Source organism: Schistocerca nitens, chromosome 4 (assembly GCF_023898315.1).
Source record: "Schistocerca nitens isolate TAMUIC-IGC-003100 chromosome 4, iqSchNite1.1, whole genome shotgun sequence".
Taxonomy (NCBI): domain Eukaryota; kingdom Metazoa; phylum Arthropoda; class Insecta; order Orthoptera; family Acrididae; genus Schistocerca; species Schistocerca nitens.
In genome coordinates this window covers 735,711,505-735,727,389 of record NC_064617.1, presented here as the reverse complement: position 1 = coordinate 735,727,389, position 15,885 = coordinate 735,711,505, and the positions used below count along the sequence as shown (strand labels likewise).

Sequence of the window (15,885 nt, the reverse complement as noted above, 5' to 3'; positions counted from 1 at the left end):
TTCTATGCTCATGCTTGATACGAAACTTTCTTGGTCCTCTATACATGGTCTGCCAATGTCCTGTGTATCCTGAGCAGTACTTCCTGGGGAGTGGATTGGACCACCGTGCTCCATTTTTTACTGGTATGAAGGAGAAAATGCTTGCCCACAAGAGAAAGGTTCTATAAAATCTGAATATGAACATTGTTTGTCTCTGTGGCTGAAGATCATGAGGAAGCGAGAGCATGATCTAGGTCCCATAGCACCATAGAAAGTTCCATTCCTCGCACTTCACCTTTACCTTACAAGACAATGGGTGTTTTGTTTGTACATCTGCATGTCTCTCCATCTTACACATCTAAATACAATCCACCATTGTGGTATGTGTTTGGCCACTGGCGCCTTGTCCGCTAGTACAGTTGAGAGTCTGTATGCAGAAGCTGTCAAATACCACTGTCATACTGACTTGACTTTCTCGTCAGCAATTACGCATGCCATTTGTCTGCCATGCCTGGCCACCCATCCTAGGAGTCCTTTAACTCCCAGGAGGGGGCGTGCCCCTCTTCTGTTACCTCCTAGAATTTGCTTTTGGCTATTGATTTTGGCAGCAGAACCGTACACTATGTGGCCACTTTCCCAATGGGCGTGAACCCTTGACCACATTCTCTTTGTGCGGCGGCCCTTGTTCACCTTGAACTTCATTTGCCTCCTAAGGACACTAATCCAGACTCACTGTATTGCCGTAACTTTCTCAGAACTTCGCGATAGTACCTTTGTGTACACTGATGTCAGGCTTTTCAATTGTGTCATTGTCATCTGACTCTCTCACTGCCCTTTGTAGCCTCTGTGAGCTATATACCAGCCATCCCTTAGTGAAACGGGTCCAGGAAAGCTTTCACTTGCTCACTCTTGATGGAGCGATTGTGATGTTAGTGTGGGTCCCTGGTCACAGTGGTCTGACTGGAAACGAGGCTGCTGCAGTCCTAGTACCTCAGCCTGCTACTTCTTCCATTCCCTCCGATATTCTCTATGTTGCTGTCTGTCAGCAGATGTCACCGTGGCATCATCACTGGTCTTCCCTTCATGGGAACAATCTCCAAGGAATTAAACCTCTCTCAGCAGCTTGGCTGACTTCATCTTGGGCCATTCACCATGAGGAGGTCATTTTAGTTAGATTGCATATTGGGTGCTGTCTTTGTAGCCATCACAATTTGTTAAGTGCTGATCCCCCGCTGCTTGTGATCATTGTCATCAACCATTGATGGTTCACCATTTCGTAACAGAATGCAATTTTTCTAACCACTTATGTTCTAATTTATGTTGGCTGTCTGAGTTATGAGCCATTTTAGCGAACAACACATGGGCTGTCGACCACATTTTATTTTTTATCCATGATAGCAATATGGCGAAGGACATTTAATCTTTAGTTCAGACTTTTGTTTTTTCTGCAGCTTATTTTATGGACTTTTTCCAAGAGAAAGCCCCTGGTTTTAGCTGTCTTTCCTTTCGTCAATTGGGCTTCTTGTGTAGTTGCTGTAACTCCTTTTTCGTTTTCGTGTTTTACATTTCTGACATGGGCTCATATAACCTTAGTTTTTTTTTCACACTATAAAAAAATACTAAAGAAGCAGAAACTACCAAATGTCGGCCATAAAACAAAGTGTAGTGCTATAGACAGGGATACTGGATGAAATTTGTTTGGCTATCAAGATAGTAATGCCTGATGCCTTCAATAACTACTGTTGCAGAATGTTGTCATATGATCTTTCGCAAAACCCAAAGTAATTGTGGTTGTATGTAAAGGTTGTTAGTGGCACTAAAGTTAGTGTCCAGTCCCTAGCTAATGAAATGGGAACTGAAATTGGGAGTAGAAAAGCTAAATCTGAAATGCTTAACTCCATTCAAATGTTCTTATAAAAAGGACGACACAGGAGAATTGCCCCAATTTAGTCCTTGTACCACTGAAAAGGTGAATGAAATATATATTAGTGCCAGTAGTGTTGAGAAACAGCTGGATCATTAAAACTGAATAAAGCTCCAGGGCCCGATGAAATTCCTCTGATTCTGTATCGAATTTGTGGCTGAGTTAGCTCCTCTTGTAACTATATTCCATCGCAGGTCTCTTGAACAAAAAACCATGCCCAGTAATTGGAAAGAAGCTTGGTAACACGCATCTACAAGATGGGTGGTAGAAGTGCTCCTCAGAACTAGGATCAGGTATCTTTGACATTGATTTGTTGTAGAACTTAGAACATACTGTCTGTTCAAACATAATGAGGTATCTTAAACAGAATGACTTCTTCCGTACCAACCAGCATTGATTCAGAAAATGTTGATCATGTGAAACCCAACTTGCATTTTTCTCTTGTGACATCCTGAAAGTTTTGATTGGATCAAGGCAGTCAGGTAGATGTAGCACTTCTTGGTTTCTGAAAAGCATTTGACTCAGTACCACACCTATGCTTATTGTCAAAAGTACAATCAGATGAAGTATCAAGTGTAATTTGTGACTGGACTGAGAACATTTTGGTAAGAAGGACACAGCATATTATCTTGCATGCAGAGTCATCTTCAGATGTAGAAGTAACTTCAGTTGTGTCCCAGGGAAATGTGTTGGGACACTTGCTGTTCATGCTGTATATTAATGGCCCAAATGAAACTTTCACTGTGCAACAGAGTGTGCGCTGATATGAAACTTCCTGGAAGATTAAAACTGTGTACCGGACCGAGACTTGAACTCGGGACCTTTGGCTCTTGCAGGCAAGTGCTCTACCACCTGAGCTACAGAAGCACGACTCACGACCCGTCCTCACAGCTTTACTTCTGCCAGTACCTCATCTCCTACATTCCAAACTTCACAGAAGTTCTTCTGCAGACCTTGTTTATATGGTAGAGCACTTGCCCACGAAAGGAAAAGTTCCAGACTTAGAGTCTCGGTCCAGAACACAATTTTAATCTGCCAGTAAATTTTTGTTAATGACCTTGCAGCCAATAATAATAGCCACTTCAGGGTTTTACAGGTGATGCAGTTATCCATAATGAAATGCTGTCTGAAAGAAGCTGCATAAATATTTAGTAAGATCTTGATAAGATTTCAAAGTGGTGCAAAGATTGCCAACTTGCTTTAAAAGTTCAGAAATGTAAAATTGAGCACTTCACAAAAGGAAAAAATGCATAGTTTCCTATAATATCAATGAGTCACTGTAGAAATCGACCAGCTCATGCAAATATCTGGGTTAACACTTTGTAGGGATATGAAATGGAATGATCAAATAGGCTCAGTAATGGGTAAAGCAGGTGATAGTCTTCAAAGGAGATTGCTTACAAACCACTCATGCGACCAGTTCTAGAATATTGCTCAAGTGTCTGGGGGCCATATGAGATAGGACTAACAGGGAATATTGAATGTATACAGAGAAGAGCAGCATGAATTTTCACTGGTTTGTTTGATTGGTGGGAAAAGTCTCTGAGATACTGAAGGAACTGAACTGGCAGATTATTGCAGATAGACATAAACTATCCTGGGGAAGTCTCTTAACAAAGTTTCAAGAACCGACATTAAATTATGGCTCTATGAATATACATAATCTCCTGTGTATCGCTCGTATAATGAGCGTGAGGATAAGATTAGAATAAGTACTGTACACACACACACACACACACACACACACACACACACACACACACACACGCATTCAATCAATCATTCTTCCTGCGTTACATCTGTGAATGAAATCCTAATAACCGGTACGATGTGATGTACACTCTGACAGGCACTTCTCAGTGGTTTGCAAGATGTAGATGTAGATGTAGAACATGTCCATCTCACAGGCAGCTTGCAATTGTGAGACAGCAGTTTATTGGTGCAGCTCTGGAGTTTTTGTTAAAAAGGGGGAAATGAAATTTTTGACACTGTGATGGCATTTCAAACAGTTGGTATTCCTGTTTCCAAATGCAGCAATCCCATTGGGAAATAGTATCTTGAGAAATATACTCAGAAGTATGCTTGCAGTGAGGATACTTGGAGAAACTTACTAACTTCAGCCACTGTGGAAAGAAAACGTGCTGCTTCAGATGAATAGTGGCTGATGACCTAGAGTATTCTCCTCTGGAAGAAAGCACTGACAGGTAGAACAGGTATCTACTGAATATTTTAGTGAGACCTCTGAATGGAGAAAAACTAATGTTTATGGACTTGATAACTTGCTTTCTTCTGAAAACATGCAATGGGCCCATGTTTAGGTTGTGCATGTTTTGCTATGTGACCTGATGGAGTAAAATATGATCGGTTCAGCCAGAGCATATAGATCCAGCTTCTTGCATTTTTTTTTCCAGTTTAAAGTGCATGTTCTGTAACTGAAATTTTGAAACATTAAAAGAGAAATATTCCTATGTGAAGAAATTTGTATCTTCCATTTAGAAAATTATGAAAATTACTGTCAGTATACAAAAGTACATTCAGATTTCAGATTTTTTTTCCCCCACCTACCCCACCATCACTAGATGGGGTACTTGGTTGAAAGTCACAATGTTTGTTTGTTATTTTCGGATTCTGTGGAGATTAATAGATGTTTTGTCACATGACTCATCAGCTGTAAGGAAAGCTAAACAGCTATCAGGTACACAAGAATTTCTGGACAGTTCTACTGCTGGAAGGTGCCATCACCACTGAGGAAGACATAAAGCATGAAGGGATGCAGATGGTCTATAGTAATGTTCACATAGTAAACCGCCGTTGGGTTGCCTTAGATTTCTGCTACAGCTCCCATCGACACTCAGACAAATGTCCTTCATATCATGGTGATCACACTGTAATACTTCCTCCACTGGCCTGCAGCCATAGTACAGTGCATGTTTTGAGCAGCCGTTGTGTTGGATGACTGAATATCTGGACACTACCATTGATCTAATGTAATAAGAAATGTGATTTATCTGACTAGGGGACATGCTGCCATTGATCTAACATCCAACCTTGATGATCCCAAGTGCACTGCAGTCATAATTGAAGATGTTGTTGAATTGACAAGGGAACAAGTAGAGGCTGTGGAGCCTCATGTTCAACAATGTGTTCTGATCAATGTGAGCTCCAAATGTGTGTGTCTGCACAAGTTCTGTCACCAGATCTACCACAGTTTGCTGCTTGGCTTGCTTTACAGAGCTGACAAGCATCCAACTGCACATATTGTGTGATGAAATGCAGAAATCCAACACCTTGTCATCTACCACGAATTCACTGTTCTTAAACCACCTTCCACAGATGCTCAAGACAGTAGGACATGAACAGCTGATGATCTTTGCATATTCAGAGAAGCTTGTTCCCAGAAGTCAGGCCATAACAGTCTGGCCTCTGAAATAACAATATTATGGAAAGGACAGATTGCTACTCACCTTACAGAAGAGATGTTGGGTTGCAGACAGGCACAATGGAAAGATTGGTAAACATTTAAGCTCTCAACCAAAAGGCCTTATTTCAAAGTGGAAAACACACACATTCACATAAATGACCAGACTTTCAGTCCAGCCAGAGACAGTGCTTTTGTGCGCATGTGCGTGTGGGCTGGTAGTCCAGCCACTTTGAACAGTGGTTGTGGTTGTGTGTGTGTGTGTGTGTGTGTGTGTGTGTGTGTGTGTGTGTGTGTGTGTGTGTGTATTGGTTGTGGTTGTCGTTGTGTGTGTATTTCTACTTTGGAACAAATTCTTTTGGCCAAAAGTTTAAATTTAAATGTATAGAAGTCTTTCTGTTGTGCCTGTTTTAGCAATATACCCTTTTCGTAATAAGTTGCATATGTTGTTGGGTGCAATGTGATATTTGATGATAAATAAGAATTTTTGCAGTAAGGATCACATGTTAAAATATTTTTGTTTCCTCAATGACTGGTTTTGACAGTCTAGCTGTCATCTTTGGGTCTTCTGGAAATAAGTCATATCATTTTTGAAGCCAGGATTGAATGTTGAAACATCTTTGCTTCCTCAGTGACTGTCAAAAACAGTCTGTCATCTTCAGATCTTCTGGAAACAACAGTAATATTATTTCCAGATGATATGAAGATATCGGCTAGGCTCTGTCAGAAGTGGTCATTGAGGAAATAAAAATATTTCAACATGCAATTTTGGCTGCAAAAATTCTTATTTATGATCTTTTCGCAATATTGTTGTCATTCCATCCCAGACTTTGTTTTTTGATTTTGCCATATGTGAATTGCTTATGCCAGTGGATTTCCCTCTTTGCAGACCATGTCACTACTAGAATGATTCTCTGTACGTTCTCCTCTTACATGCTTGCCTTACCATGCCATGTACCTGCAGTGTCATCAGGCAGCATTCAGTCTCATTGTGGGCAGTAATCATAATGTTTTGGCTCATCAGTGTATCTATGAGAGATATATAGTAATGGCATGAGACCGCACCCTATGGATGCAATTGATGTGAAGACTTAGAAATGTTGAGTTGCCCTGGCATCCAAAAGCCCAAAGGAATTTTGCTTGCTGGCCGGAGTGGCCGAACAGTGCTAGGCGCTACAGTCTGGACCCGCGTGACTGCTGCGGTCGCAGGTTCGAATCCTGCCTCGGGCATGTATGTGTGTGATGTCCTTATGTTAGTTAGGTTTGAGTAGTTCTAAGTTCTAGGGGACTGATGACCTGAGAAGTTAAGTCCCATAGTGCTCAGAGCCATTTGAACCATTTTTTTGAATTTTTGTTTCACCATTGCTTGCGGAATAGAATTTTGTCTTGCATGGATTTCTTGTACACAGATATGAAAAGTCAGGATTTTTTTTTTTGTCTTGGTTTTCTTTTGTGAATGTTTACGTACACACAGTGTTACGACCTAGGATTACACATATTTTTAGATGTTCAGTAAATATTGCGACAGTCGTGAGGGCAGGGCCAATATATGTGACCATATTGCAGGAGAAAGAAGTGGCATATGTATTGTAGTAGTATATGGAAGTCTGGGAAATTGTAGAGCTTAGTATGCCCTGTTAGGATAGGAAATTTGGTGCCCTTCTAGAGTGCTGGTAATAGTTACTGCAGAGGTTTTATATTCCAGAACAACAGCAGTAAACTGTCATAAAAATTGACATGGTGAAGATTTGGTGCCTGTGAACAGTATGATGTAATTGGTGTAATCTGCTTCACTGGTGATCAAATGAAACTTAAAGGCAGTTACAAAGTGGAATATTTCACTCTTTGCTGCTTCGTCAAATAATGATACTCAAGGAAAACGGAGGCTGTTATGTAACATAGAATGTTAATAAAATACAGCAGTAACCAGACACAATTTGAATTTTATAACAATTCTGCGACAAATTTTTATTTTTATTTGGATTATTTATTCTTTAGATACAGGTTTTTAATGTTGAGAAAGATGGAGTAATAATTTTGTAAATAGTTGTGCTCTACTTATACTCATTATGAATCTGCAGATTTTCAGTGTGTTCTGAGAGTAGTAGAACATGCTACAATGTATAATGCTTAGAAAACAAATGTTGTTATATTCTCTTTCACTAAAACTTCATACTTCAACTGTGTGTAACTGTTTGTTGAAAGGTATTTGTCATCAAGACTTAAAATATTGAACAATCTTGCATTGGTTATTGACTCTGAATCATTTGTTAGTAAATTTCTTATACTGTGTTGTTAAATTGTATTGAAATATAAAAAGTTTCTTTCTTTCTGTAACTACACACTGCATTTTTGTGACATATTACTTTTGCAAAACTTTCATCACATAATGTTTAAGTCACTATAAATTAAATAATATCAAGAAATTTCAGCAACTTATTTATATGGTTTCCTGAAATTACTTCAGAATCTTTAAATGGTTACTTTGAAAAGGACACAACCAATTTCCTTCTCACGTCATTTTCCAGTATGTGGTTTTGCTACATCCCTAATGATGAAATTGTCGATGGGATGGTAAACCCTAATCTTTCATCCTGTTAGCTATCTTTTACCATGTTAAGCAAAGGTAAACAAGATGGACACAAGAACCATTGTAGCAGGGTGAGCAAGTCTACAAATATAGAAACAGCTGAATCTCTAGTTTCACACTTTTATGTTACTTGCTCTGATGAAAGCAAATTCAAAGCAAACAGTTGGTTATTAAAACATTGGCTAGGATCAAAACACCAGTACACTACCAGCACTAACATATTGGTAACAATTAGGTCAGAAATTGCAGTTGAGCTTCAGTTGTTAGTGAGAAGCAATCTGAAACAAGTGTTTCTTATATTTTAGCCCTTTCCTGGAGGTGTCAAACCACCCAAAATCATTGACAAAATGTTTCACAATCTGGTTTAAATCGAATTGAAAACTAATCTCAACAATTTTCATATTGTGGCTTTTCAAGCTTTCCCGGCGGATATGTTGTAAATAGTATTCTCGGGTTTGCTGCCGGATTACTTTGTGCAAATATTTCCTGAAACTGTCAGACATCTTCAGGTGGTTCAACCTTGCTGGTGGCTAGGTATGAATGACGGTATCTGCACGTTGATGCCCCGTTCCTAGAACACCTGTGTGAAGAATGCACAGGTGCAAAAATCACGCATGTGCAATGATTTGCAGATAGATGGTGCCATACTCAAATGCCCTCTGCCGAAAATCGCAGAGCGTTTCTCGTCTCTCCTGTGCGTGCACTTGACACTGTGTATATTGACAGTGCAGCCAGACGTTTCTCAGTAAGAAATCGTACTAGACCAATGACGGGTCTGTCATTGAAAAATCTTGATTTTTCATGTCGTGATTTAATAGCAGCCAATGCAGGGTTCCAGGCTGATGTCATTGCAGTGTTCTTGTACTGTGCAGAATGTCTGGCCTGTATATGTTTCCCCACATTGACAAGGAATCTTGTACCCACCACGTTGGTCTTTTTGCCATATTTTGGTGCCATGTCGTCAAGAACCGGAAGAGTCCTCGGAAGATATGGCATTAAGTGGATTTTCAACCATCTGCGAAACTGAGAAACCTGTTGGGTTTGGTCAAGTATGATCTTGGCCTGAGGAAATGAGGTGTGTAAAAGATTCCTTGTCAGTGTGGGGCAGCATATATAGGCCAGACATGTCGCACAGTACAAGAACACAGCAATGACATCAGCGTCAACAATTTCAGAACACCGTCTGAGTACAGGACATCACATGATTTATGGAAAAGCAGAAGTTTTATCCCTGGCATCATCTTTATGGGATCGCGTTATTAAGGAAGCAATACATATGCATACAGCCGATAATCTCGTCAACAGGGATGCAGGATCTCAACTGACTACAGCCTGGAACCCTGCATTGGCTGCTATTAAATCAAGACTAGTAACGTCTGGCCACACTGTTAGTAAACCCAGCGTACAGTGCACGCATAGGAGAGCCGCTTTGCGATTTTCGGCAGAGGGCATTTAAGTATGGCACCATCTATTTGCAAATCATTGTTGCACATGCACGATTTCTACACCTGTGAATTCTTCGTGCGCATGTTCTAGAAACGAGGCATCAACGTGCAAATACCATCAGTCGTCGTACCTAGCCACCAGCAAGCTTGAACCACCTGAAGATGTTCGACAGTTGCTCCAAGGAAATATTGTGGTATTTGCACAATGTGATCCAGTGGCAAATCCATGAAGAGGATTTTCATATTATATGGAGTCACAGTAAAATGGAATCTAAATGATAACGCTTTCACCATTTGAATTTTATTTCCTTTATATGATGGAAGCGTTATCATTTAGATAATCTCAATGACATTTTAAAACATCTTGGCTGTGCTGGTCTTGTGGTGATTCTAGAGACTAGTTTCTTTATAAATAACATCAGCTAATCCCACAACCAATCGGGAAATTTTAAAGATTTCGAAATTACACCTACCTTATTAATCAAAATGGACACTTGTCTCAGTTAAGATATTTTCTCAACAGCTTGTCTCAGTGAACTCAAATTTTTGTACAGACTTTGGTTTGTTGTCTCATACAAAACAAACAATGTATGTGGTGTTCAAATACAATTTAAACATAATTATTAATTGCAAATTAATATTTTTTTTTTACCCTTGTGTTCATGGAACTACCCCTTCTGTTGAACTATGTAGTTTCTGTTGAGTATTGCAGTCTTTGTGCTTGCTACTTAATTTGTGGATGATTTGAGCATTATAGGATTTCATGGAGCCTTACATTTGTACATGAAACAAGAGTATTAATTGAGAGTTTTAATAAATTTATCATTTATGTTTGGTTAGGTCAGTAAATCCTTAAACTTTTTAGTGCTGGAGATTCATGCTCCAGAGTAATATATGTTCCTCTGGTCTGCATCAATACTGTGATTGAATGCTTTTTCTTCTTCATTTTTTGCCAATGTCTGGGTTGGATGCTTTTTCTTTCTTCATTTTTTGCCAATATCTTCATACTCTGTGTTGTGAAATATACTTTATAAGAATGGATTTTATTCATTGAGCAGATTTCGGATTGCACGTCAGAACAAACAATAGTGTTTCCTGCTATAAGTTTGAGCTACTGTCTGTCTTCTCTCTTCCCCAAGAAGCAATGGGGCACTCACAGTATCGTAATGCCTTGATGAGGGTTCGCTTCACTAAACATTAAGAAATATGTCTGTTCACAGAATCCTTGCCTAATCTTCCAAATTTGAAGTCCTCCATGATGCAAGAAGTGTCACATATTTCAACACCCAACCTTTGCAATGCAGTCAGTTTAAAGCAATGGTCTGTGAGTAGAATTACTGATGGTACAGTTTATTAACATCTTGTGGGAATATTGTTTGTAATTTATCAACAAGACAATGTCTGAAATATTATAGTGAGAAATATGATGGAAATCATCTGACTCACTTGGTTGACACCATACAATACTAATACATTACGACTCTATAGACAGACTCAGCTGGTCATCTATGTACATATCACATAATATTATTTCTGCTTCAAGCTTTCACTGTTACTATATTTTATTCGTATTATTCAGACCAATATTGAAAGATTTGTGTTTGGACATGAAATAAATCACAGCTGGTATTTTAGTGCAGGCATTTATTCTAAACTGAATTCTTTATTTTCAGCCACAACCGCCAAGGAAACTAAGAGAGAATTCCCAGAGATCCAGGTCCCAAACCACTGGATTGCAGCATGCTGGTAAAAAGGACAGTGCGACAGATACAGAAGACATTGACACACAGTCAGATGATGGCTGCTTCAACTGTGATGGCAAAAGGAGATTGCGATTTGATAGCATGGACAGATCATTTACCAGTGAAAAAATTGAGGAATTGTCAAGAGAATTGAAAGAATGTAGAAGTAGGTGTCTGTCATTAGAGGTTGCAATTTCTCAATTGGAAATTGACAAAAAGAATTTAAGCAGTATTCAAAATGAAATGACTGAAGAGTTATCCAAAAATAAATTGTCCCTACAGATAAGTCAAGATAAATGTTGTGTTTTGAATAATGAGCTTGAACTGATGAAAGAAACATTGCAAGCCGAAAAGATAAAATATCAGGAACTCAAGAATTCACATGATGAAGAGTACAGGATGCTGGAAGAATCCCACAGGAGACTTAATGAAACATTCAATGATCTTAAACAGGGTTCAGAAAAATTGCAACGTGACTGGGAATCTCAAGTGTTGGAAGAGAAAGCTATAAATTCTGACTTATCATCAAAGGTTGCACAAAAACAGCAGATGATACTTATGTTACAGGGTGAACTTTCATCATTGGAAGTTGAGTTTGAGGACTGCAAAGCAGAACGTGATAAAATGGTCAGTGAACATAACATAGAAAAGGCTGCATTGCTGTGTGAATATAGCAAAAATATTGAAAAGCTTGAAAAACAGATAGAACAGATAGAAAGCAGGCATTCTGTAGAAAAGCTTGCTCTTGAGGAACAGCTTAGAAACTTGGAGACAGATTGCACAGAATATAAGATGGCAAAAACTAGTTTGGAAGCTGTGCTGAGTGCCAAGGAAATGGAAGTCTCAGAGTTGATTGCAGAGTGTGAAATCCAGAAAACAGAGTATGCTGACATGAAACTGAAACATGATAAAGATTTTAAGATCTTATTAGAGCAGTTTCAGAACTTAGACGATACATTTTCGTATATAAATAGATTTTCTGAGGAATGTGCACTGAAACTAAAAGAAATAAGTTTAAAGTATGAAACATTGATAAAACACATTTTGCAACTGCATAGCAATAAAGTCAAGGAGCTGGAGAATTATATGGACTTGAAGATAGAAGGTATGAAGAGAGACTCAGAAAAAACAATTTCTGACTTAGAGGAATCAGTTTTGCTGTTAAAGAAAGAAAAAGTCGATACTGAGGACAAGTTAGCCTTGAAAACTGAAGAACTCCATAGAATATCTGCTGCTTTAGCTGTGTTACAGAATGAAATAGGTCAGATTACAGCCACACGAGATGAACTTAGAGTTTCAAATGTTGAGCAGCAGGTAACAATAGTAGAACTGAAAGACAAATTGGATTCTGTAAGTGTGGAGCACAACCTGTGTAAAGAATCGATGGCAACTCTGAAATGCTCCCTAGAAGCATCCGAGGATCAGAATCGTAAATTTGAAGTTGGCAATAGAAATCTTAGAGACAGCTTGCAGGCTCTAGGTGTTCGTCTTTTAGAAAGTGAGAAAGATGTGGAGCAACTGACTGCGACAAGGGACCAGCTTGAAGCAGAAAAAGAAGAATTAATTGCAGAAGTGGCAGGCTACAAGGAGAAACTGATCACACAAGAGGAAGAATTACAAAAGATTGAAAAAGAAAATCTGATGCAGATAGAACAAATCCGAAATGAGCTGCTTGAGAAAATAGATACTTTAAAATGTAAATCAGTACTGAAAACTCAGAATATGCAGAGTATGAGACATGACGTAGATTCATTTGCTGGTCAACTTTCTATGTTTACAGAAAAATTGCATCAAGTAAACGAATATGTTGTACAATTAGAAACTGCATCACAAGAGCAAGATGCAAACATTCAAGAACTCCAGATGCGATTGCAGGCAAGTGAAAAAGAACTCTTACAAACCCAAAGTTCTTTGGAGCAGCAGGCAAAGTCCTACGAAGAACGCGTATCCGAGCTAGAGGATGCACTGAAGCGGTCAGAAGCAGAGATTGATGTTATTGCTGAAAAATTGGACCACCACAAAGAATGTGCTCAGAAACAGATTGGTCAGCTTATGCAGGAACTTGAAGTAAACAGAGACTTTTCTCAGAAATCAGCACAGCATATAGTTGATTTAACCGCGTTAAATGCAGATATTCAAGCTTGTGTAGATAATTTGTCAGTGCAAAACATGGATCTTAAAAGAAATGTGGAAGTTAGTGGTAATGAAATAATGGACATAACTCTTCAATTGAACTGTGCCTTACTAAAACAAAGCCAGTGTGAGACTGAACTTAATAATTTAAAACTGGAGAGAGACGAAATCACAGTAAATTTATCAACACTGAAAAAATGCAGTGAAGAACATTTGAAGCAAATATCTAATCTCGAAAATATAAAGATTATCAAAGAAAAGGAAATAGAAGAAGCTGAGAGTAATATAGTCAGACTTCAGTGTGAAGTTGCTTCAAAAGATGAGGCAATTAGAGAGCTGAAATCAGAGTTGGATGAATTTAAAGAAAGATACAGTCCAGAAAAGTTTGAAGCTGCAGAAAAAAAGTTACTTGAAGCAGAAAATACTAAGTCACAGCTGATGTCTCAAATTCAGCAGCTTAATGATGAAATTTCAGGTTCACTGTCAGAGCTTTCAACAAACAAGTTACTACTCGAAGAAAAATCTCAAGAGCTTGAGAAACTACAACTGACAATTCAAGATATGCAAAATATTTTGAATGACAAGCAGCATGAAATTGATTGCCTTAGCCAAGAGAAGAATGACCTCCAGCAGTGTAAGATTTTGGCTGACAAAGAGTTGGCAAAAGCAGAACAAGAAATAAAGTTTCTGAAATTGTCAGTTAAGAAACTTGAAGCAGAAACAAAAAATAAGATTGATAAATGTAAACTTGCTGAGCTTGAAAACACTGTGGTGGAATTGAGATTGAAGTTGACGACTGCAGAGGACCAATTTAACAGGTATTTTTGAGACTTGTTCTTGTTTTTCCTTCACTGTAGACATTAAAGTTGTTGTTCTCTGTGCAAAAAAATTCTTACTCCTCATACCTGGACTACTGAATTGCAGAGGAAAGAAAGGGGAGTATGTAAGCAAAATTTGGTACTCTTGCCAAATAAGGTTGCTGACAAGATCTAGGTTGGCAGTTATTTTTGCAGTATAAAACATTTCAGATAAGGAGTCTCGACTGCTACTTAAGGAAGTGTTGGATTACATATATTTGTGGCGGTTATGATTTCACTTATATCAAAATGTAGTGGCAAAACCAAGCACCATGAAAATCGATACCGCATTAAACAGACCTGTTGCCTCCCCATCAACACCTACTCCTACAACTCACTTGGCCAGTCATTTATCTTTGAGGGGGACAGGGTTAGGTATAGTCTCCCATAGAACCAGGCCTAGTAAAGCACTGTTGTGTTCAAAGCCTCCTTTGAGGTACGGAAATTTCATTTCTACTCAATGCAGGCACAGCTGTGTACATATTGCGACACTTGACTGGCTTTTTTTACTGCACTAATGTAGTGTTACTGTTGCTATGTTAGACAGTCTAAATTTTTACATCTTAGGTTTACTGTTATGTTTTTAAAAAAGCCAGCAACACTTTGTGGTTTCTTCATATTTGGTTGCCATCACTGACAGTGTTTTTTATTATTAACTGCCACTACCCAGTTTGTTCAGTATGAGCACCAGAGAGGTCAATGAGATGCTCTATTCTTAAAACATCGTTGGTTCTTCCCATGTGCCCTCATTACCAATGCAACTCTATCTCAGCCGTGTTGCCAGCTAATGGGTGGTTATAATTAAAGTGCAGCTATCCACATAGCTCCATTAAGGGCTGTAATTATTATATGCCAGTGGAACATGGTAGATATTCTAATGTGTTAATGCTGAACTTATTTAGGCTGGGAAAAAATTGGCTCCAATTGTATCCACCAGGTGCAAATCTGGTGGTGTTAATGCAAGAAAGATGTATGGAAATGTTTCCATATGTAATGGGTTAGGAACAGGATGTGGGCAGGATAGGTCAAACAAATGACAAAGGCATAATGTTGATTTTTTTATTATTAACTGCCACTTACCCAGTTTGTTCAGTATGAGCACCAGAGAGGTCAATGAGATGCTGTATTCTTAAAACAACATAATCAACGGTCCAACAATGTAGCAAAAGGCAGATCGCTACTTACTGTACAGAAGACTTGTTAAGTTGCTCCCTGCCGCCGTTGGATAAGCAGCTGCAGCAGCAAGTCGTATACTCCTAGCTCACTCATTTCTTACATAGTTTAATTATTAATTTCTTTGCGTGTTTTTGGTACTTGCATTGTTTGATACATAAATTTCGGGCGTATTATAGTATTTGAGAGTTGTAGCATCGCGTTTTAGTACCTGAATAGTGTAAATTCGCGTAGTCGTTTGTCTTCTGTTTTTGTTTTGAACGGCCAGTGTCGGTTGGTCACAGTCAGTGTGCTCCCTGCCGCCGTTGGATAAGCAGCTGCAGCAGCAAGTCGTATACTCCTAGCTCACTCATTTCTTATATAGTTTAATTCTTAATTTCTTTGCGTGTTTTTGGTACTTGCATTGTTTGATACATAAATTTCGGGCGTATTATAGTATTTGAGAGTTGTAGCATCGCGTTTTAGTACCTGAATAGTGTAAAATCGCGTAGTCTCCTTCCGCTGTCGAGCAGTGTGTCAGCAGTGCGCAAGTAGCAGCATTACTGCATTTACTAGGCAATCTTGTATTTTAATAACCGTTTAAATTTTGTCGATTTGTTTGCGCTCTCTGTAGATCAGTTCAGA

At 38.8% G+C, this 15,885-nt stretch overlaps 1 protein-coding gene across 1 annotated transcript in view; it reads left to right on the top strand.

Moving 5' to 3' along the window:
• The window catches only part of LOC126252942 (hyaluronan mediated motility receptor-like), a 181,905-nt gene that overhangs the window by 105,869 nt on the left and 60,151 nt on the right, over window positions 1-15,885 (top strand). The window contains exon 3 of the mRNA XM_049953951.1: window positions 11,030-14,049. Within this exon, the coding sequence (XP_049809908.1) occupies window positions 11,030-14,049 (3,020 nt within the window). The remainder of the gene's footprint in view (window positions 1-11,029; window positions 14,050-15,885) is intronic.